Below are 22,114 nucleotides of genomic sequence, written 5' to 3' on the forward strand. Positions count from 1 at the left end.
CAAAAGGCAGAGGAGTGTCCAGTTTGCGAGAGATAATCAATTTTCATTGTAGACCTGTGCTGTTCAGAATCAATTTCATTCAGTGTGAGTTAGTTTGTAATGTGTTTTACATTCATTAACTCACTGAAAGTACTCAGTGAGTCCATGAGAGACTAAAATACCACTGAAAATATCCTGCAAATTTAATTTCCTGCTTCACATCCTGTGATAACAGTGTTATAAAAAACTGATACCGAAAAAAAGTTGACATCCTTAGACTTTGACCCAGCTTATTGTTGGCAAAATGCTTAGCTGAAGTTTACACATTAAATGTCTTTACACTGTGTTCCCTCTTGCAGTTTTCCTGAGCAGCATGAAATTATTCGATTTTAATTATATTGGCTTAAGGAGTGCTGTTCTTTAGCCCTTAAGCAGTGAAAAGGTTGAGCATTGTAGATTGTACATCAAACAATGACTCCCTCTGGGTCCAGTGTGTTGTGAGGAGACCGCACCCTGCATGTCCTCTACTTTGTGAATATGCTACACAGTTTACACTTGATATGGTAAGCCTTTGTCAACAGAAAAATACGCAGGTCTGAAAACCATAGCAACATTCCTGTGTGCATGCTGCATGTCATGACACTTTACAATGGCAAAACACTTCTCACCATAGCTGTAGTTGAAATGATGGATTCAGTTTGCAGAGGCAGTTTTCTAATACATGTGGTAGTCGCACAACAAGAAGGAGCAGTTGTTGGTTTAAGGAACTTTGATATCGAGGTCCGGGTTCTGCACTTTGTGTTCAGTGACCCAGAACCTTCCCCTTTTTCCACAGTTATTTTCAAAATGTATGTTTTATTCCAGTTGGGTTCATTTTAGGAGAGCAGTTTTTCTCAACTGTGTGTCTCAACTACTGACCTGACTCCTGCTAACAAACGCCAGTAGAGGGCCGTGCTTAGTGTGGGATGAGGGATGCCTTCCCACTTCCCTGTAGCACCTCCCCTCTGATATCAGGCCATGTCTGATGAGTCGTTGGTGCTGGGTCAAAGCATCCAGGGATTTTTGTTTGGGAGTGTTTGTTTAGTGTGTGATGAGCTTCTCTGTCCTAGTAACAGCATTTCAGCCCCTCTCAATCAGGAAATATTACAAAATGCCCCTTGAAGGCATTTGTTGGTCACGGGTCATCCACAGGAAGACCCACGCAATGAGTAAGACATGTGATCCTGTATTTATGTAACCAATTCTTGAAAAACTGGTACATTTTAGCTACTTTTACACATCCAAAACCTGTCTGAACATCTTTTTTTGTCTTTTGACATAAAACTGGCCAAAATATTGTTTTCTTGAACTGAGTGATATTTCCCTCTTTGAGTTACTATCATGGGAGTGATGGAAGGATTGCTACTGTGTTTGGCTGTGTCAAGATAAAACTAACAATGAGCTTTGTTGTTTTTGTGCAGATAATTGGGACACAACAATACAAGATGGCAAACATGCTTCAAGGGATTCAGGAGATTGGCTCACATGCCATGGATATCTATGACTACCTCTTGGCGGGACTCGGTAGGTGATTTACCTGAGTAAATACAAAAAGATAACTATATATTTGGTTAATTGTTTAATGTAGTCCCCCCCCCCCCCCAAATCAGATCCACGGCTGAAGGAGTATCCACTGATGCAGGGTCCTATTCCCATGTCCACAATATTGCTGTGCTACCTGTTCTTTGTACTGTACCTTGGACCTCGCATAATGGCCAATCGCAAGCCATTCCAGCTAAAGGAAGCCATGATAGTCTACAACTTCATGCTAGTGGCATTGTCAATATTCATCGTTTATGAGGTAAAACACTGTTATTTAAAGTCTCCAGTGGACATGGCTTAATCTATGTCATTTCTGTCATCATCGCTAATTTGTAATTAGCTATGACTGCAAATTTAAATATTGTTCAGTCATATTAAATAAACTTTCCTTGTTATTTAGTTCTTGATGTCTGGGTGGACCACAACGTATACCTGGCGATGTGATCCAGTTGATACCTCTGACAGTCCTGAAGCACTACGAGTACGTTCCCTCTAACCACTCAGTCATGTACAATTCTTGATTAATATGAAGTAAAATGATTATTAAGGTGGCTGTGCACTTCCCGTTAACTCAAGTCTTTGCTTCTCCCCAGATGGTGCGAGTGGCCTGGCTGTTCTGGTTCTCCAAGATTATTGAGCTCATTGACACCGTAAGTTCAGTCCATTTCACCCGATTGCCTTGGGGCTTCAGTTTTGGTCACCATAGCTCGGCTATAACTTATCAACATCCTCTTTTCTTCAGGTCTTCTTCGTTTTGAGGAAAAAGCACGGCCAGATCACCTTCCTTCACATCTTCCACCACTCTTTCATGCCCTGGACATGGTGGTGGGGAATTGCCTATGCTCCTGGTGATTACACATTAACTTTACTACACATTAACTAACTACAATTTTGACTTGTCGAAGAGTTTGAAAATGATTAATGGAGGAAAAGTAGCAGGTTGGGGATATAGTGTGATAACTTCATCCTGCAAACCAGTCTTGACCTGTACAATCAGCAACAATGACCTCCATTTGGTTTCTGCTTTTGCCTCATTAAAAAGTTATTCAAGAAACATTGTGCAGGCCATTGTAAAGTACTGAAAAAGGTTCTTTGGTTACATGGGGGCCTATACTATGAAGCAAGTTCAGCATACCCAGGATATCTTTTTGTTATCTCGCTTCACTAACCCTAACAACCATCTTTGCGTTTAGCGGTCACACGGCGCTGGTTATCACCTCAGTAAGTCAAGCCAGGGTTTCCCATTCCAACCATGAGCGTGTTCACATGAAAGGGGCGGTGTTTGCAGCAGACGATCAATCGCAAACATGGACAAGTCCACTGGCAGCAGAGCGGCATATTTCATAAAACGAAGAGCAAACTATAATAGACAAATGGTAAAGAGTTAAAGCCACAATCCAGGCTAAAAGCACCAGAGCTGCATTTGCCAATTGCAGACGGTGTGAATGTGTAAGTTAACAGGCTTATAATATCACTACCAAATCATTAGATTATGAAAGTGGATCTGACAATAATTACATTTGTGTATAAATACATTTTATTGGACTACGTGTCCTCATGCTGATAATGTGCCATTCTTGTGTGAAGACACAGGATTTGCGGTGCTGCCATCTAGACAAAGTGCTCCGGATTGCTTTCACTTCATGTGTTCATGCTGCTTCACGTGTTCGTGGGCAGGAGTTATGCTGCAGCGAAGCTATTTCCAATTCATAGAGAGCTCATGGAGCAGCACATTGTTGAGTATCTGTCTAAAATACTCCCAAACTTCGGTCGAAGGCGAGGTCTTGTAGCTGGAGCTTGTCTGGGAATCCCACTAACACTGGATGCAGCGATGCAGCGACACTTCGATGCACGTAATGCGAGTCGACTATTTACATAATCGTTAACGTCAATAAATCGCCCAAGCCCTACTCATAATATAACTAATATCAAATCCTGCTTCGTAGTTCAGGCCCCTGGTCTGAGCCGGCCTAATGTTATTTATGATATTCCCCCAGGTGGAATGGGATCTTTCCATGCCATGGTGAATTCATCCGTCCACGTCATCATGTATTTCTACTACGGCCTTGCTGCTGCTGGACCACGCTTCCAGAAGTTTTTGTGGTGGAAAAAATACATGACTGCCATTCAGCTGGTACGTACACCCTATGTATTTTTCTGTGTTTGTTAAGAAAATAAAAAGAGCCAGGTTCAGGTGTGATGAAGAAGTTTTGGAAACTGATAAAGACTTGCATAGAAATGTTTATGGAGCCCGGCAGAGGAGATACAGTGCCAGCATGTGAACAAATCAAATAGCAACACCAAATCTGATGAATACTTCCTGTCTGGGGGATATTTATCCTACCTAGAACTACAGAGCTTCACTAATTGTCCAAATAACGCTATTTCTCACCCCTCCTATACACATGGAAAGATTCAGTTGGATATTGGTTCAAATCAAGACACGTTGCATGTCATTAAATCCACATGCAAGACCTATAGAGCCTGTCTGTCTGTAATAAACAAAATAAAAGATAATCTCAACCTTGGGTTACCTAATAAATGGATAATGGTTCATCATTAACAAGGTAGGAGCGTCAGTCAGTCGACAAGCAGGCAGAGAGGAGACAGAGTATGACCTACTGTTTTGGAGTCCCTGGCTGTCACTTTTGCTTACTTTAGCTCAGCAATTGACCCTATCATGACCTGGGGAAACCTGTGTCATCGTACCCCTAAATTCCTTCACGTTCATTTTATTATTAATGAGAATTTTGCCACTTCAGGGATTATCTCTAAAACAGCATGAAAAGCTTAAAGGGGTGGTGGTGGCACAATGGATAAGACACATGCCTTTGGTGTGAGAGACCCGGGTTAAATCCCCCACTGTGACCCATCCACCATTGTGTCCCTGAGCAAGACACTGACCTAATTGCTCCAGAGACTTGCGACCTCTGACATGTATAGCAATTGTAAGTTGCTTTGGATAAAAGCGTCAACTACACTAGTACAAAAGTTAATGCCTCTGCTCCAAAGGCACCAAGACAAATTCCTCAACATTTATTTATAGCAAGTGCTTAGTTGACCCCTGACTTCTTCCCAACAGACCCAGTTTGTCCTGGTATCTCTCCACGCTACCCAGTATTACTTCATGGACAGCTGCGACTACCAGTTCCCTATGATCGTTCACCTCATCTGGATGTATGGAACCTTCTTCTTCGTGCTATTCTCCAACTTCTGGGTCCAGGCATACGTGAAGGGTAAGCGGTTGCCGAAACAGGACATTAAGCAGTGTCAGAACGGCACGGCTGTCTACACCAACGGCAAACACCACGAAAACGGCAACAGCATCAAGCACGGGGCCAGCAACGGCTCTGCTCCCCACGAAAACGGCAGCTGTCACGTGGGCAAGATGAAGAAGGCCTAGTATCTCTAGAAGGAAACGCCGAAGAAGTACAACCCAGAACTACTGCGGATTCCAAAGATAATTTTGGCTGTGTTTCTTTTCCTGTTTTTATTTTTTTATGCAAAACATGGGGAAATGACGTGGTCAATGATATCCACAGTAGGGGTTCCACATTTTGTTGGTTTGTTCGTTCGTTTCTTTGAGTTGGAAATCCATTTATGGAACACAATGTATGAAGAGAAGATGTTTTGACCTAAATGTTATCTTCACTGACGTTCAAACAACCTCCTCGTTCAGTATCCCGCCACCCCGCTTGCCTTTGCTACTTATCTGACCCCCATGTCCTCCTGACCCCCTGTGGACAGATGACTGTACAGTTTCTATCAAACTTGAAAATACTTTTTGTAAATAGTTTTACAACACCAAAAAAAACAACTAATTGTATTGGTATGCTTTAGACAAAATTTTGTTATACATTTATGTATTTAAAATTTAAATGCCAATAAATTCAATTTAAATTATCTTGTACATTTTGTGTGTCAGTTTTCTCTAGCAAAATAGGCGTTTGCTGTAAAGGGTTTCAGTCATAGTTTTCAGGTCTTTGGGGGAAGACTCTGACATTGTGCATTGCTTGCTTGTGCCTCTTGTCTTGGCCATCCCAAGTATGTGGAGCAAGTAGGAGGTAAACAAAAGCCCCATTCTGCTTTGTGTCATGGTAAGAGGCAGAGAGAAAGCATCATGCAGACCGGATCTACACCCACACGACTCGACCACCAGCTGGTTCATCAGGGTCAGAAATGGGATCATTTTTTCATTAAAACTCAGTGAAGATGGTTTGTTTTTTTTAGTTCCATTCAGTCTGCAAATGGGTACAAGCTAAATAAAGCACTCATCCAGTAGATAAAATGGCGACCACTCCTTTGGTCACAGCTGTAAATTAGCCCTTCTTTAAAGTTGCTTTATGAAACTGATCTTGTGAGCAGGAAATGATTGTATTCAAAATGAGTTTTAACCAAGGGCAGAAGTATTTATATCCACAAGTAAAAGTACTTCCAGCAGTCTAATACTAACTCTACAAGTACAACTCCTGCATTCAACTCTTAAAAACAGAAGTATTATCAGCTAAATGTACTGTACATATTGACAGTAAAAGGATTTATCATGCAGCCCTGTCAGATGCCCTGTTAACAGTTATTACTGATTGACTATCATGTAAACAGCATTTTATTAATGTTGCTGGTCGAGGCAGAACTAAATTGAACTACTTCGGTAGTTTAGTTTTTAACAGTGATCCCAACCTGTGGGTTCAATTACAATAAAATTATTGCTAATATCTAAAAAATCCTGGATTGTTTTATGCATGCATTCATTCATTTACATTCAACAATCTGAGAAGAGAAAGTCACTTGTACTGTATGTTAATACACACCACACTAGTATATTGTTTTGCCTTATCGGGACAAATCAAAAAGTGATGAACACTAATGACAATTTCATAACACTAATCATACACTCCCTGGCCACTTTATCAGGTACCCCAGTAAAATCTAATGCAGTCCAATACAACAGTTCAGCAATAAATTACTCCTTTACAAAGATAATGTTTAGCTTTGACTGACACTTGTTGAGAATATTTCTTAGGTGTCTTAATTGATGTAACAGGGAAAGGTAAGACAGGTCTAGCTTAGAGTAATGTAGCTGACCCCATAAGTGTTTGACATTATAGCTTTAGGTATTTCTCACACGTACTTGTCCTCGTCAGGAAGACAACAATAGACTGATTAGTTAGAGACAGTAGCTCAGACGTCGGGCTGGCAGATATCAGTGTTCTCTGGGAATCTTACAAGGTTGAGCCATACAACAATGTTTACAAGAACTAACTGGCTCCACAGATTAGAGTACAACTCTTGAATAGGGAGAGAATCCAATATGACGAAGCACTGGAATCAAATCATCAGATAGATAGTTGTTCTAGGTGAAGGTGAACTAATAGAGAAACCTACAGGCACTAGGGGGAAGACAGAAACATAAAAGGGACCACAAGATGTTCTCCTTCAGATTTGGTGTTGGCATTTGACGTGTTCACATGTTGTATGCTGGCACTGTGTCTCCTCGGCCATGCTATGTTAAGTCTTCATCAGTATCTGAAACTTCTTCATACCTGAACCTGGCTCACAACAATATCATTTCAACAACACTGTCAGAAGTATTACTTTAACTATTTTTGTTACAGAGGTTGTAGTTTGCAGCGGTGCTGTAATCGTCTGCAATATACTGAGTGTATGTTTTGTGTGCAAAATCTTAATCTGCAAAGAGGGATGTATTTATAGTTGTTAAACAAAACTTAGTGGAGAAGTACAATACTTCCCTCTAAAATGTAGTGAAGTGTAATCTAAATACTCAAGTAAAGGGCATAAAAGTACGAGGACATAAAATTGTACTTGAGTTTTGAGAAGAGGCTCCTGGATGAACGGATAGTAACTCAGTCATTGTTGCAAGTTTATTTCCAGGCTGACATTACATTTCATGAGCATTAAAATACATCCAGTATGAAAACATTCTTTAGGCATTCATTCAGTCTGCATCAAATCTACTACATACAGTACCTCGAAGACTTCACTCTTTTTCTCTCTGCTTTAAGTTTGTGGGCCTAAATTCAGCTCCCACTTTAAAGGTTATTCTTCAGATAGGATTTTGCATTGAAGACTGTGACATGAATGATATCAAGCTATGAAGTTGCTATTACTGTACAGTGCAGTGCTGCACCCTGATCTGATGGTCCATCCTAGGTTTCATGCGTACCCAGATTGTCTGCTGCAGGGCAGGGTGAGATCAGTAAACCACTAAGAGTCAAACCACTTCTCTCTACTCGTGAGTGGATGCGATGGATGCAGACCTTGGATGTGGTCTGGTTTGCCCTTTGAATGCTTCTATTGCCCTGAAACCGATGGCAGCACTGATGAGAAGTGCCGGAGAAAGAGTTGTGGTCGGGGTTAAAAAGATGAAACGGTGGGGTATGTGCACTCTAAGTGATGTTCTCCAGGATGTAAAAGATGAGCTCCATCACTATAGGCTCGTCGTCTCTCTTGCGCCCCCTGCTGTGAATGACGGGGATCAGCGTGCTGTCCAGGGTGTTGAGGTACTGAGCTGGGAGGGGCTGCCCATTGCTCCCGGCCACATATCCCACCTGAAATTACAAAACAAACCACTAATTAGTTTTAAAATAGTCACACCCAGGATCTTGTGTTATAAACTTTACAACTATGCATTACGCAAGTCATATGTTATATGTTCGGCTCACCAAAGTGAGACCAATATGAATTTTACTGTGAAAAGATCCCAGATTATTTTTCAATGATTCTTTCTTTTAATGTGGTCAAAACCGACTTTTATAGATCCTTTACTGATTGAATTTTAACTTTAGTGCTGATCTGCTGGCTTGGGAATCTTAAGAAGAGGAGTAAGACAAAGCTACAGAGAGTGGTGAACACTTGCTCTAAGATTACAGGGGTCTCCCCGCTCTGTACAACAGACAACTAGTCAGGAAGGCCACCTTCATCTTGGCCAACCCCTCCCACCCCCTGTAACATAAGTTTGAACGTCTGCCCTTTAAGTGGAGGTATAGAGTCCCTAGGCTCAGGAGCTCCAGAGCTCAAGGCTCCTTCTTCCCTAAGGTAATTACTGACTGAACATGAACTATAGTCCACCTTCTTCAGGCGCCTCAGGTGGTTATTTTATCTTCTGTGATTACCAGCATTGCCCTCTGGTGACAAAGATTTATTGAAAATAATTTGAATAATTGAAATTACCTAAAACGTTATTTCCATAGACCTATATAAAACCTAAAAGAATGCAGTGTTTCTTAATGAAACATTTATATAAGTATTTATATGCATATGTATTAACGTGACTGTGGATCTTGATTGTAAATATAATGTCATTTGTTTTATTTATTCTTTTACTTAAACTGTTGTATATTTTATTTAGTTCTATTTTATTGCTTATTTTATTTTTTAATTATGTTCTAATTTAAAATAGTTGAATATTAAGTCATTAGTCAGTTTTTCTGTGTATGTAGCATAGAGGGGGCTACAGCTGCATTTCATTGTGCAGTCCTTTATTGTATAACAGCAATAAAGCTGAGCCTTGAACCTCCAATCAACAAACAAAATGTTCTCTTTTAGATATCCCGTGCATTTCACCTAGTTTGTTTAACAATATAAAGTTAATTTTGATTATTTGCAGTCCGTTGTTCATATGTATAAACTGTCCCTCTGTTTTGCTATGTGTCTGTCTGCTAATCATTTCCATGTTGAAATCATTATAATAAATTACTTTACCATATTATACATTTGAATATGTAATTTAGAGGTAACTTAACCTCACTAGATCACAGCCAATGTGCAGTTAATGTGCTCTTTTTTGTTATTACAGCAAATGTTTTATGCTGTTTTTACAGAACTTTCTATAGCATAATCATTTTCATGTCTGTTTTTAAATTCTCAACAAGCATGTAGTTATTGCATTATGGCTTTGTAGGGCAGTATTCATTAAGCAAACTTCTTATGGGAGGCAGATGCATGACATCTGATGCTTACAAGGCCTACTGCAGCCTGGCGTATCACTAACAATATGATGTTGTGATTTGGCTCGCTGATACCAAACATCCTTTCTGACCTCTTGAGAGTCAAAAGCGACTCGCAGCCCCAGTTTGGCCATCCCGTCCTCTTTCAACAATTTGAGGTGTGGACACAGTGCCAAGCAAAACGTCCGGGCGATCCGCTCCGTTAACCGGTTGTGTTCAGCAGAGTCACTCACTCCTCCTTTGGCATGATCCCCCCTCTGCAGGAAGAACACCTGCACAAAACACATACATACATGTAAAGAAAGGAGACCGTTTCAGATGGACTTATGTTGATATTTTTAAGCTGATCATCATCATAGACTGTATAAAACATCATATGCACCTCTGTCCAGCGGATAATCTTCCCATTTTCTTTGTATTCTGACTTCTGGAACATTTTCAGACTGCTGATGGACTCCATGGATTTCCCATCGATGGGGCTTATAACTCTGGGGGACACAAACACACATTACATGTACCAGTAATTTACAACACAGACTAGAAACTAAAATTCAGTTGGTAAAGTATTTGGTTGTTTGGTTTTAAAGCCTGCATACAGATCTGCACACCACTGCCTTGGAGAGACTTGATAACCCCTCCCTACACATTTTGCAGTTGTCTATCTACTATATTTTTAAGCATGATATGTTGTTCTCTTCGAGCACAAAAGCTTCTTTCTGAGGCTGCCACATGATCTTCAAACACACTCACCCCTTATTCATAGTGCATTTCTCCTCCACCCATTGTACACAAACAAGCTCCTGGCTGTCTGATTGGTCAAGCCGTCCACAGGTGACGGTGTAGTCTTTCATCTCCCGTAGCGACCGGCGAAGCTCCGCCATGGTTTCCACAGTGATCTGCACCATTAACCCATCTGGGGAGAGGGGACAGCGATACAGGAGAAACACACAAACAGACGCCAACGGGAGACACACACACACACACACACACACTCACATGCGTCAACATGCACACAAGCCTAGACAAACAGTCTGTTTAAATGTACACAGACACACACATACAAAGATCAGCACATTCTGAATAAACCGGTTTTGAAGCAGGGGTGTTAAATGCACTACTTAAAACCTATGTAAGCGCAAAGACTGGATTTCCTGCAAGAAGAGTAGGTAAAAATCAAAGTGAACCTGACCCCTCTGTGAGTCAACATCCTACCTTCTACGATGCTGGACTTGGCGAGGTATCCTGCAGACGATTTCAGTGCACTACTGAATATAAAAAAGCATGATCCAGTTACTGCAAGAAAAAGAAAGAAAAAACACCTTTAAAGATAAACTCTGTGGCTTCAGTTCTGTTACAATCAGTCTTTTAGTGTATGGTTTATCATCTGGTGCCATCTAGTGTTATGTAATGGAAAACTTCTTTGGTCCAGTGGGCCACTTGAGCCCTTACTGCTTTGCTTCTTTAAATTCCCCTTTGGGCAGTTTCAAAGTTAAATGCCATTAAACAATATTCAATCTACATTCTGTAACTGCTCCTACCAATACAATTAAATCCATGTCAAATGTAATTGAGTGAAATGTTTAATATTGTATCGCTGCACGTTTCCATTAAATGGAAAGTTATCACTAACATTTGTACATTTGTTATTCCTAGTACTACAGAATCAAATATTTAATCTTTGGGAACATTGAGATTTACAATAAAATTTCATGGGTTTATTAACTTATTTAAAATGAAATTATACATATTAAATATCACACTGAATATAGCTCTCGTACAGATCTGAGTGCACCAATTGAATCAAGTAGCTGTCAAAGTTTCCCTGAACAACAGATAAATTATCTTATCAGTCAATCAGCACTACCCACTTGTTGCAATCCAAATTTCTGATTGCACCAAATGTCCTCAACAACTACTTGATTATGTTACGTTACAACATTAAGCCCAGACTCTGAGATCTCCATCTGATATGTCCCTCACAGTGTTATGCAGAGGTGGGACCGAGTCACTGATTTACAAGTTACAAGTAAGTCTCAAGTCTTGGCACTCAAGTCCCAAGTCGAGACAGGCAAGTCTGAGTCAAATCTCAAGTCCTAAACTCAGTTTAGAGTCCTAACATGTCATAATGTGCTCTTCGCCAAATTAAATAGCCTTTCCTATTTTTAACAAGAGTTAAAAATAAAAAAAACTTAATTGAAAAAAAGCGTTAACCTGTTCAGAAATAGGGTCGTGGCACAGTTTCACACAACAAATGTCATATCACTTCATGAATTAAATGAAATGTAAGTGCACTGCAAACAGTGGTTTTTAATATCATAATTTAATTTTGGGCTTGGGGAGAGTCAAAACACTCAAGTCCAAGTGAAGACGCAAGACACTGGTATATAAGTGAAAGTCAAGTTGCAAGTCTTTTTTGATTTTGTCAAGCCAAGTCTAAAGTCATCATATTTGTGACTCGAGTCTGACTCGAGTCCAAGTCATGTGACTCGAGTCCACACCTCTGCTTTTATGGCCCACCTTTGCGTGGCTGATTGTGGATGCTGATGGCTTGCGTCTGGTACTGGCCATCATCTCCTTGCACACAGATGAGGTGGGAGTCTGCCGTCTCATTGAAGCACGCCCCAATGGCCAGCACATGCTCATTGGACTTATTCAGAGCCGTCATTAGCTAACATGAGACAAGTGAGCAGAAAGGGAAGGATGACGATTGATGGGACATGCATAAAGATTAACATTGACTCCGCGAGGCATTTAAAGGCTTAGTCTTACTTCATTATACCCAGTGGTTGGTATCTTTATGCAGGTTCTCTGAGCCTCTAGATCCACAGTGAGCCCTGGCACCATTGGTAGGCTGTAGCGGTAATTCCTAAAGTCCTGGAACAGCGTGGGAGGAAAAGGTCAATATCAACTATGGGACATTTGGTAAAAGTTACACAAAACTTCCTGTTTGATTGGACATCTGGTTTTGTAACAGCACCAAACAAAACGCCATACTCACTACTAGCAGTCTCATTATGGTGTGGCCTATTTCCCCAAACAAGGGCTTCCTAAAGCGCACGCTGTACAGAGGGCACGGGTAAACTGGAACAAAACACAAAATCAGTAAATGAAAAGGAAACATGTGGCAGGATAGATGCAACATTTCATACGAGGGCCTGGCTCACATCTGTATTCGGCCCCCAGTCGCAGCATGAGACGCAAGGGAAAGGCTTTGGCCCAGGCCACCTCTGCTCTGTGGACCAGCAGGCCAAAGAGGTAGGGCTGGTTTGGCAGAGGTAGACCTTGAAGGGACTGGAGAGTGGAACGAATGTACAAGAAGCCCGCATGATCCTCAGTGCCCAGGAAAGTACTGCCGAACAAGGACAGCGACAGGTGTTTCACAACCTTTCCTATAGAAATACAGAGAAGAATGTGTAGTTAAATAGCAGGAAAAAAACTCTGAGGGAGGGACAAAAATTTAACTAGTTAAAAATGACTGCAGGTAACTGAATTTAGGTGTGAGTGGCTCTGACCTGTGACGGTGTCCCTGTACAGCTGGATGAAGTGACTGAAAATGTCTTTGGGGAAGCTTTTCTCTTCAGGCAGGCACTGCAGCAGCACCACCACCTCCACCTGGCCCACAGCATGCATTCCCTTTGTCGTTACGCACCAGCACTTTCTGTTAACATCTGTCACACAATCAAGGCACAATCTCAGGGCTCTACAGGGTTTTTTCAAGACCACATGAAATCGATTTAGTCATTCCTTGTTGTGGTCAAAAACAATGTCAATGTATGGTTACAAGTTTTTATTATTAAAAGGAAGAAAAGAGATCGAAAAAACGGAACAAAAGACAAAGTAAACAAACTTGCAGTGTGGCTGACAGATGAGCAGACAGTTTGTTGGTAGTGATATTGAAGAATAAGGACCACACCAGTATCTGCAGATAGCCTACAGTAGCCTGTGTGTTCATTTTTCTAAGTTTGGTAAGAAGGGAGGCTTAAAACAATGACTTTGCTGCTTTATGTAAGATTTAATTGGCTGTATCAAAAAATCTATGTAGACCAATACCTAGCAGTATTCTGTCTAATTCATGCATAACTATGGGTGGCCATCTGGAAGTCTTGTCCAGTGTTCTCAAAGGAGAAAACAGGACAAGTTATTTACAGAGAAGATATGTTAGCAGTAGTAGACAAATAAAGGAAATTAAATTCAGTTGGAGAATAGGATTTCCAAAAGTAGTTAGTACAGTGTAGAATATGTGGATGTATGAGCTATAAAAAGTATAAAAGTAATGCTTTTATATTTGCAATTTTCTTAATTCTCAATGCAGCATGAATTTACTTATCGAACTATACTTGATTGTATCTGTGTACAATATGTTGCCTAACTGTTCTCCATGCATTTTAACATGCACGATAGAAAGAAAAAGGAAACGCACAGTTGACCAGCTTGACCATAGCAAGCAGGTTGGCGTTGAGGACAAACACCAGGGGCTTGGGCCTGCCACTCTCTAACTCCTGGATAAGCAACATCTCAGAGGGCCGCTCCTCCACGGTGTAATCTGAAAACACAGTGAGACACTCACAAATCACAAAGTATTCTTCTGACTTTGCACTTTTATTCACTGTAACTAAATAAAAGAACTTAATGGTCCGCGTTTGAAAATGAACTCATAGCTGTGTAAGGATTAATGACCAATTGTCTAAGCCTGGCCCTTAAAAAAATATGTACGGGTAGGTAGCTTTTATTAATGCTATTATTTGTAAACGCCCCTGTTCAACCATGCAAGACAGGGTCGACATTCTTATTTACAGTAGAAGCACCGGGGAGTAGTGATGACTTTTAAGTGGGAGGAATCAAAACATTAAAACATGCACACCTGGCAGCTGCCTGGCTTTACCTTGCTCAGTGGCACTGTGACTGAGGGGTGGATGTTCTGCTTATTTTATTTGAGCTGATTCTCTTCCTGGCACAGGCTCTACTTTGTAAGTCATAGTTGGATGATGTTGAATATAAATCTGGGAGGAAGTTACAACCCACCCATGTGATGTGGACAGAAGCATATACATTTGTGGGATTCTTTTGCACCAGCCTGGTGTGCATAATGTTATCAGGTACCTGTGAAGAAACACTTTTATAATATACAGGTTGTTCAATATTCTTCGGTAACTGCTGCTGCATTTTGAGACTTCAGTTTTCTTCCTTCTGTCATCACCAAATGGTCAACTCCTCAGCATCAGAGACCATCCTTGCACCTCGCTTTGTGCTGCCTGATCTGGATGGAACTCTTTGTGCCTCTCTTCCCATCTCCTTTCTTGCACCATGCACACTGCGCCAGCCGAAGCACATTTCAAGGTCAGGAAAATACAAAACAAATAATCTACAAAGTCCTTTTGCTAAATCTTTGACCTTCACCTCCAAATTGGAAAGGAACCTGTCTTACCTCCTTTGACTCCCGTGGAGGTGAGGATGGGTGGCAGGCCCACAAGGGGTATGAGGTTGGCAGAGTTGCTCACTAAAGCTGTGGTACCCCAGCCATAAGGACCACAGGCCTCCTAGAGGAAGAGGGAGGCAGAGGAGTGGGCCCACTTTTCTGCCCAATCTATGCTGTACAAACAATCTGACTTCATTCTCCTCAAAATCATAGCACAACAAATATCTTCTGTGGTATGTTTTGGGTGGTCCTACATTGATATTTGTCCCATGTGGCCGCAAGGCTCTCCTGATCTGTGGTGAACCCACAGGACTTTTAACCAGCCCGCCCAGCGCTCGTTTCATCAGCGGTGAGAATGTAGGCCCTCTGACTGGTGTGGTCGGCGCAGACGCTGACTGCTTATTGAGGATCTCATCTGCAAACCACACCCTCCTTTTTCCCCTTGGAGGCGTCCCTGAGGAGAAGAAGTAAGAATTAGTTATGCAAATTTTCATTCAAAACTTTGAGCTTTAACAAAAAGAAAAAGAAAAATCTGTGCTCACTTTGGATGAGCGTTGAATGACAGGAAACACAAACTCGTCCCTCCTTACCATCCAGATGCGTGAGTCTGAATTTCAGATTGGAGCAGAGTCCACAAAAAACCTGATACACACATGCACACACCACAGAAGGACAGACACGCACATTCATTTCACACTTGTTTTCAAGTCAATTAGAACATCTAATTAAATCATATTTTTTATGCTGACAATATTCAAGCTTTACATTTGTGCTCACCTTCCCGCAAGCACGGCAGTGGTGCCTCCTCTTAGTAAACGTAAACTTGACCCCACACTTCATGCAGACCTGCGCCTGAGCATCAGGGACCCACACTGGAGCTACCTCGCCGAGGACAGTGCCTCGATCCTTGGACAGAATACCAACAGGGCTCAGCTGGGAGTCATTATCAGGATCCACTGGGGAAGCTGCAGAGTCGCCCATCGCTCCCTCCCCACTGGCTGCCTGGGCCTTGCTGCTGTCTGTCTCATCTTCTCCACTCGACCTGCCCATCTTAAACCGGCCCTCGAGCTTTCTGAACCCCTTGCCGCATGTCTCCTCATGTGAGAGAGTAGAGGGTGCTGCAGCCGCCTCTGAGCTGCAGGACTGCTCTTGCTGCTCGAGCCTGCTCTCCTCCAGCTCCTTCTCCTCAATTACAGAGTCTTCCTTTGAAGGGACGGCTTTCTTCTCCTCCGCTGACTCATCCTCCTCTTCTGGCCACGCAGCCTCAGCGGGGCTCAGCACCAAGGAGCTGGAAGATTCTCCAAAACAACTGTCACCCCATGTGGAGATGGCAGTCACAGTGCAGCTGCCTTCCTCCAGCTGGGAGGGTGAAGCAGCGTTGGCAGGATGTTCAGATGGCATCTGCTCACATGGCCCAAAGCTGCTCCTGACGGTCGCGTCTGAGGAGGTCTTGGACGGAGATTCTGCTCGTATTTGGCCACATCCCAGTCCTGGTTTTGACACATCCCCATCTTTGAGCACCAACAGGCAGGGTCTGTTCAGCCAGTGGTGCTTGGTGTCCTGAAGAGACTGACTGTCTCCTTCATCTGTTTTGAGGGGGAGTATGATGATATCATCAACACTGTCACATGTCTCTATCTCTTTTTCTGTCAAGCATGCACACACGCACGCACACACGCACGCACGCACACACACACGCTCATTAATGATGACCAGGTGGAAAACCTGTGTTCACATGTGCAAAGTGGTAATTTGGCAGGATGTTATCATTTATTTCATGACCCTAAGCATCCCTTATAGCTTTCAATCATCACTACAGGCAGCGTTAGCACTCAGTTGCCCTTGAGGTGTGTCTGAGCTGATCAGAGCAGAATGGTTAAGAAAAGAGAATTGAAAATTTAAAAAATGTTGACATAAAACCAACAGTTTGTTTGTTTTATTAGCTCATATAGCATCTCATTCTGGGTGCCCACATAGATGGCTTCTTTGTATTTATTGTTTTGGATCCAAGTTTTTCCCACTGATCACTTGAATGTGCACATCATGTTAAACTGAGCCTCCTGTAGGCTAAATGTGTGCGTTTCACTGTAAACATAGATGAGGCATTTGCTTCTTACATGACTCAGTCTCAACATGAGATTCTACATACAATTACGTCTGATTACAGCCAGTTATTGTTTCAGCACCTCTCAAACATATGGTTGTTGTCACGTAATAACCATTACTGTAAATTACCCATTCCAAATTGAGTTAGTATGTTTCATTGAACTGTAACACTCAGTGATCGTAGGCTGTTCAGTTTATACTATTTTGCTGCACACCTACAGGCTATGTGGTGTGGCACAAACATGCAAAAGAATATTTGATGGAAATGATCTAGTGCCGTCTGTAAAAAAACAAAAAAGAAATAGGTAAAATAATTCTACAGGTTAAACTGCATTGCAGCCCCTTCACAGAAGCCAGAAAGGCGGGCCGTGTCGCTCCTGCTGCGGGCTACAGGGTGAAGAAAAACAGCGGCGGGGCGACACCGATCCGGCTGAGTGGAGCAATCGCTTCCCGGGACAGTGACGCACTCAACACACGTGCAAATGTTTAATCCGCTCGCAGGCACCGAGGCCGGCGGCAATGCGACACTCACCCCGCATCCCGTTACATTAAATCAAGCAGGACCCTTCACCGTCTGAGGTGCTGTTTACTGAGGCATCTGAGGAGTCTGCAGGACAGCGCGTGTATGTACTGTCTTTACACGGGAATGTGCGCACCGCATACACCCGCACACACACGCGTTTCAGATGATGCGGACTATGCGCGCTGCCAAATGCTTTATCAGCAGTTTCCTGTGACATACACATACGCGCAGTATCATCACCCTGTAACGCAAATGCAATGAATGGGCAGTAAAGCATCCCCACCCCATCGCAATCAACGCACGTCTTACCCTCAGTTATTGCTCCCAAAAGGCTTTCATTCTCATCATCCCGCGCAGAGAAGAACTTCAGCATTTTATCCTTTTACATCGGAGTGCAAAGGGAAACGTATATTCCAGCAGCAGTGCCTTGCTCACAAGCGGAGGATGGGATGATTTCGCCTCTCTACCCCCCTCTCTGTGATCTCCCTCCTCCCCTGTGTCTCTCTGCAGCTCTTTGAAGAAACTCAAGAGGTGTGCAGAAATGTCCCTCCCCAGTTTGCCGTCTACACAGCCGGCAGGACAGCGGAAAGGCCAACACAACAGAGATGTGATGCCAGATAGGAAAAGCCTGCCTGCACGCACAGACTGTCACACTGTAGGAAATATCACAGGTTTCAGAAAGTCAGCATCATTTAATAAGCAGATCATTTCCATGCAGAACTACAGGGTTAAAGGTTCAGTTTGGATGAGAAGCAGCAATATTTACAAAATCTTGGCAATGACCACAGCACCATCTAAAAAATGTTAATCACCTTTATTTTGTTTCATAAACAAAAAGTCTTAAGACTAGCTTTAATGACCACTGTAATCCTGACCATGACTGACAAAGTGGTGAAGGGGTTTAACAGAAGGGAGTTTTTATTTTTATAAGTGCACAAGCCAGTCTGACTCGGACATCCATGGGCCATCATAAAATAGAAAAGTCTCTGGTTTGTGGGGGATAGTGTCTGATGTGTCTGGATGACTAGACTAAAAACACCGGCGAAGGTTTCTCGCTTCACAGCAGTCCAATCCGTGTGCACAAGAACTTCATGTGCGTCAGTTTGCCTCGTTCTTTGATGCTTCATCGAAGTTCTCCACCAGATCTGCAGAACACCACATTGTGAATTATTACACAGGAAGAAAACAGTTCTGCAGCACTCCACTAATCTCTGTGTGATCAATTTATAAAATAATGTGATATTCTTATTGTTTTCAAGGATTGCAGTAGAGAGAATATCACTTCTACAGATAGGATCTTGTACATTTTAGAGTAAGAGAGAGTAAGTAAGTAAAACATTTAACTGTGACGTTTATACATCTAATGGTTCATACCTGGAACGTCATCATCCTCTTCCTCAATGTCCTCTGCTTTAGGAGCCTTGCTGTCGAGAGCTAGGATGACATGCACAAACGAAAAACACATATTATAGCTTGAGCTATTAAATGATTGTAACCAAATGTGTAATATTTTCATAAAGGTTAAGTGATGGTGAAATTCTATATGCTTCTTGTCAACAAATGCCACCAAAAAAGAGCAAAACCAAAACTAACAAATGTTTTCAGTGTGGTCAAAACCTCATATAAGCTTACTCCGCTATGTCACAGAGCTCTAAAGTTGTGAAAAAATATTAAAAACACATTTACACTGAGTGCCATGCTGCTTCATTGTCATGAACATGGGCCTTGTAGTTTAAGTCAATCCCACATACACATCCTACTGCTGTAAATACTCACTTGAGCGGTGAAAATAGTCCCCAGGAAATACACTCCTTACTTATGTCTGAGTAAAGTTGGCTAAAAACTACAGTGCCCAGCTGTTAAAGGACATTATAATGTAAAAAATTTAACTATATAATTGTGACCTTATGTGACAAACATTTACTATACAGTTCTTCAGTAAGAATGAATGCGTTGTGTTTGAGAAACACTGAGAGGCTGGGAAAGTATTGAGAAACACAATGCTAGTTATGGTCTTTTCATGGGATTTCTTGGCAGCAAAAAACATACACAATATCACCAGCCCGATCTTTTCATGTACAAAGAAAATATTGTCCCTAATGAAGCATAAACTCTTCATCTGTAACATACTCACACACTGATGTTAAACTTCGCCTCTCTATTAGTCAGTGACCATCAATTACAGCTGTGCTGTGATGTGAATAATATATCCCTTTTCCTAAGCTTACGGTAAAATACAATAAAACAACCCATAGTCAAGTCATTTATTTCTGAAGCCTGAAATCACAAATTCGACTCATTGGATTTTACATAACATCCAACATAAAACACATTCTATCATTAGACCCTCAATTAAAAAAAAATAAAATAAAATAAGAATACAAAATAAGAAAAACACTGTCATGGAAAAAGGGAGAGACTTTGGGAAAAGCAACAGAGGAGGGATTCCATGTTATCTGAGGCACCACGATAACTAATCGTAGGTCACTGGCTCGTTGCTACACGTTTAAAGCCCAATGTTTCATTACCCGCAACACCTGCTCCTATCTTCTCCTTCAAAAAAAGGACTTGGATTAAATGTTTTTACACATAAATGGCTTCAGCCCAAATTATTCCATCACATGGTATCAAAAGAACGTATCTTTCCATGGAACAAAATTGTAATAAAACTGTGTTGTCAGTTCAGATGCTTTATCCTTCACAGGAACAGACTGACCTTAACTAAAGGCAAAATATAAACTGTCTACTTAACAGCGGTGAAAACTGGACTCCCCAATATGACGTCACTTTCCTTTTTTATCCTTTTGTGACAAACAAGCTGAGCTGGTAAACATGATTATGCTGCAAGAGTTTTTCACCAGTTACCTGTCACCTTTTGAAGCCACCAACATGCAAATCAAGACTCGTTACACAATTATAACACACACACACACACACACACACACACACACACACACACACACACACACACACACACACACACACCTCTTCTACTGTGACCTGTCACAGGTGTAAGAGGTCCAGGCGCACCCACCTTGCCGAGGGAACTGTTCTGCCAGTTTGCGCAGGCTGCTGAGGCTGTCTGCTCCCAGCTGACTGAGGATGCCGGGCAGCATCTCTGTCAGCTGCTTGGTCTCAGCGTGGCCCGTGATGGCGAAGGTGTTGGCGGACAGAGAGGCCTGAACTTTGGGGTTGTTGAAGTGGATCACAGTCCCATCATCCTTGATCATGTTCACCTGAGAAACAAAGACCACTCAGTTTTTACAGTTATGGCGAAATGCTACTCTAAGCAAAAGTATGTGTAAAAAGATTATCCAACCAGATTAACACAATCACATTAATGTGAAGGCGAGATAAAATTCAGGGTTTCCTCAATCAGAAGATCCAGTCAAATTTACCTCCTCAATTCCAGCAATATTGTTGACAGCCAACTTCTTTAGTGAACTCTGAAGCTTTTTGTCATCAGCTGTGGCAGTTCTGTGTACAACCTTCTTCTTCCTGCGTGCAGATCCCTGCAACCAAAATACACATATGACTCCTAAATGACAGCGACTTGAAGCTAGCTATGAAATACAAGACTGAAAGCATTGCTGTAAAAAAAAAACATAACAATTTGTTGTATTAGAGTAGTTCATATAATGGTCAAATCAATACACATTTGAATCAAACGTCAAAACATGCTGAAATTCAGTAGTGCAGTCTTTAGTCATGTGTTTTAAAGCTGATCTGGATGCAGACATTTGAGGGTTATGTCTAAACATAATTCAGTGTTAATAAAGATCCCTCACACCTGTTTTTTAAAGAGTTGAGACCAAGATGTGTACTGATCGGGACATTTTGCAGTTCAAAAAGTAAACTTGTCCATGGTGTCTGGTCGACAAACTATACGATAGTGTTGCAGTTTCAAAACTACCTTAAACATATCTTTCGCTTTTTTGCATCGCATCATCGACAAGGTGACCTGTCAGAGTCAATGGTCGAGCTCTACTTAAGTCTTCAAAGTGAGCTGATATCTCCTGTTTTTGTCAACAACTACAGTGGGGGAAAAAAGTATTTGACCCCTTGCTGATTTTGCAGGTTTGCCCACTGACAAAGAATGCAACAATCTACAATTTTAATCATATGTACATTCTAACAGTGAAAGACAGAATCCCAAAGAAAATTCCAGAAAATCACATCATATGAATTTATAAAAATTGATGACCATCTGATGAGGAAAAACAAGTATATGACCCCCTACCAAACAGCAAGTATTCTGGCTCCTACAAGCCAGTTAGTCTTTCTTTAAGACACAGCCCCAATCCCAACCAATTATCTACATCAAATACACCTGCCTCACCTCGTTACCTGTATAAAAGACACCTGTCAACACCCAAACAACCAGCATCCAACATCACCACCATGGGCAAGACCAAAGAGCTTTCTACGGACATCAGGGACAAGCTTGTTGATCTGCACAAGGCTGGGATGGGCTACAAGAGAATCGGAAAGCAACTTGGAGAGAAAAGATCAACTGTCGGTGCAGTTATCAGGAAATGGAAG

General features: G+C 41.8%; 4 protein-coding genes across 7 annotated transcripts in view; 1 reads left to right on the plus strand and 3 right to left on the minus strand.

The window, feature by feature from the left end:
- Positions 1 to 5,463, plus strand: part of elovl1b (ELOVL fatty acid elongase 1b) — a 19,994-nt gene extending 14,531 nt beyond the window's left edge. For 3 of the 4 annotated variants that reach the window (XM_046049108.1, XM_046049105.1, XM_046049106.1), the window contains 7 exons: positions 1,440 to 1,542; positions 1,629 to 1,819; positions 1,961 to 2,041; positions 2,154 to 2,210; positions 2,303 to 2,408; positions 3,558 to 3,694; positions 4,643 to 5,463. In XM_046049108.1, coding sequence (XP_045905064.1) covers positions 1,464 to 1,542; positions 1,629 to 1,819; positions 1,961 to 2,041; positions 2,154 to 2,210; positions 2,303 to 2,408; positions 3,558 to 3,694; positions 4,643 to 4,963 — 972 coding nt within the window. In that variant the 5' untranslated portion in view covers positions 1,440 to 1,463 and the 3' untranslated portion in view covers positions 4,964 to 5,463. Of the gene's footprint in view, positions 1 to 1,439; positions 1,543 to 1,628; positions 1,820 to 1,960; positions 2,042 to 2,153; positions 2,211 to 2,302; positions 2,409 to 3,557; positions 3,695 to 4,642 lie in introns of those variants that run through there. The other variant, XM_046049107.1, reaches the window with a different exon arrangement.
- lpxn (leupaxin) overlaps positions 1 to 22,114 on the minus strand; it is a 665,334-nt gene that overhangs the window by 247,238 nt on the left and 395,982 nt on the right. The gene's annotated exons all lie outside the window — the stretch shown is intronic.
- zfyve9b (zinc finger, FYVE domain containing 9b) lies at positions 7,429 to 17,945 on the minus strand. The gene is made up of 16 exons (XM_046049928.1): positions 17,882 to 17,945; positions 15,721 to 16,529; positions 15,534 to 15,585; positions 15,198 to 15,397; positions 14,953 to 15,064; positions 13,948 to 14,070; positions 13,040 to 13,195; positions 12,692 to 12,916; positions 12,526 to 12,608; positions 12,297 to 12,401; positions 12,045 to 12,195; positions 10,740 to 10,820; positions 10,278 to 10,440; positions 9,910 to 10,015; positions 9,620 to 9,799; positions 7,429 to 8,129 (listed from the first exon to the last, which is right to left on the minus strand). Exons 1-16 carry the CDS (start codon positions 17,943 to 17,945, stop codon positions 7,968 to 7,970), a joined length of 2,772 nt encoding a protein of 923 aa, XP_045905884.1. The 3' UTR covers positions 7,429 to 7,967.
- The window catches only part of btf3l4 (basic transcription factor 3-like 4), a 5,490-nt gene continuing 1,747 nt past the window's right edge, over positions 18,372 to 22,114 (minus strand). Inside the window, exons 3-6 of the mRNA XM_046049127.1 lie at positions 20,971 to 21,084; positions 20,607 to 20,808; positions 18,947 to 19,006; positions 18,372 to 18,717 (exon numbers count right to left, since the gene is read on the minus strand). Of these exons, the coding sequence (XP_045905083.1) occupies positions 18,671 to 18,717; positions 18,947 to 19,006; positions 20,607 to 20,808; positions 20,971 to 21,084 (423 nt within the window). The 3' untranslated portion in view covers positions 18,372 to 18,670. The remainder of the gene's footprint in view (positions 18,718 to 18,946; positions 19,007 to 20,606; positions 20,809 to 20,970; positions 21,085 to 22,114) is intronic.

This window comes from Micropterus dolomieu, linkage group LG05 (assembly GCF_021292245.1).
Source record: "Micropterus dolomieu isolate WLL.071019.BEF.003 ecotype Adirondacks linkage group LG05, ASM2129224v1, whole genome shotgun sequence".
NCBI lineage: Eukaryota > Metazoa > Chordata > Actinopteri > Centrarchiformes > Centrarchidae > Micropterus > Micropterus dolomieu.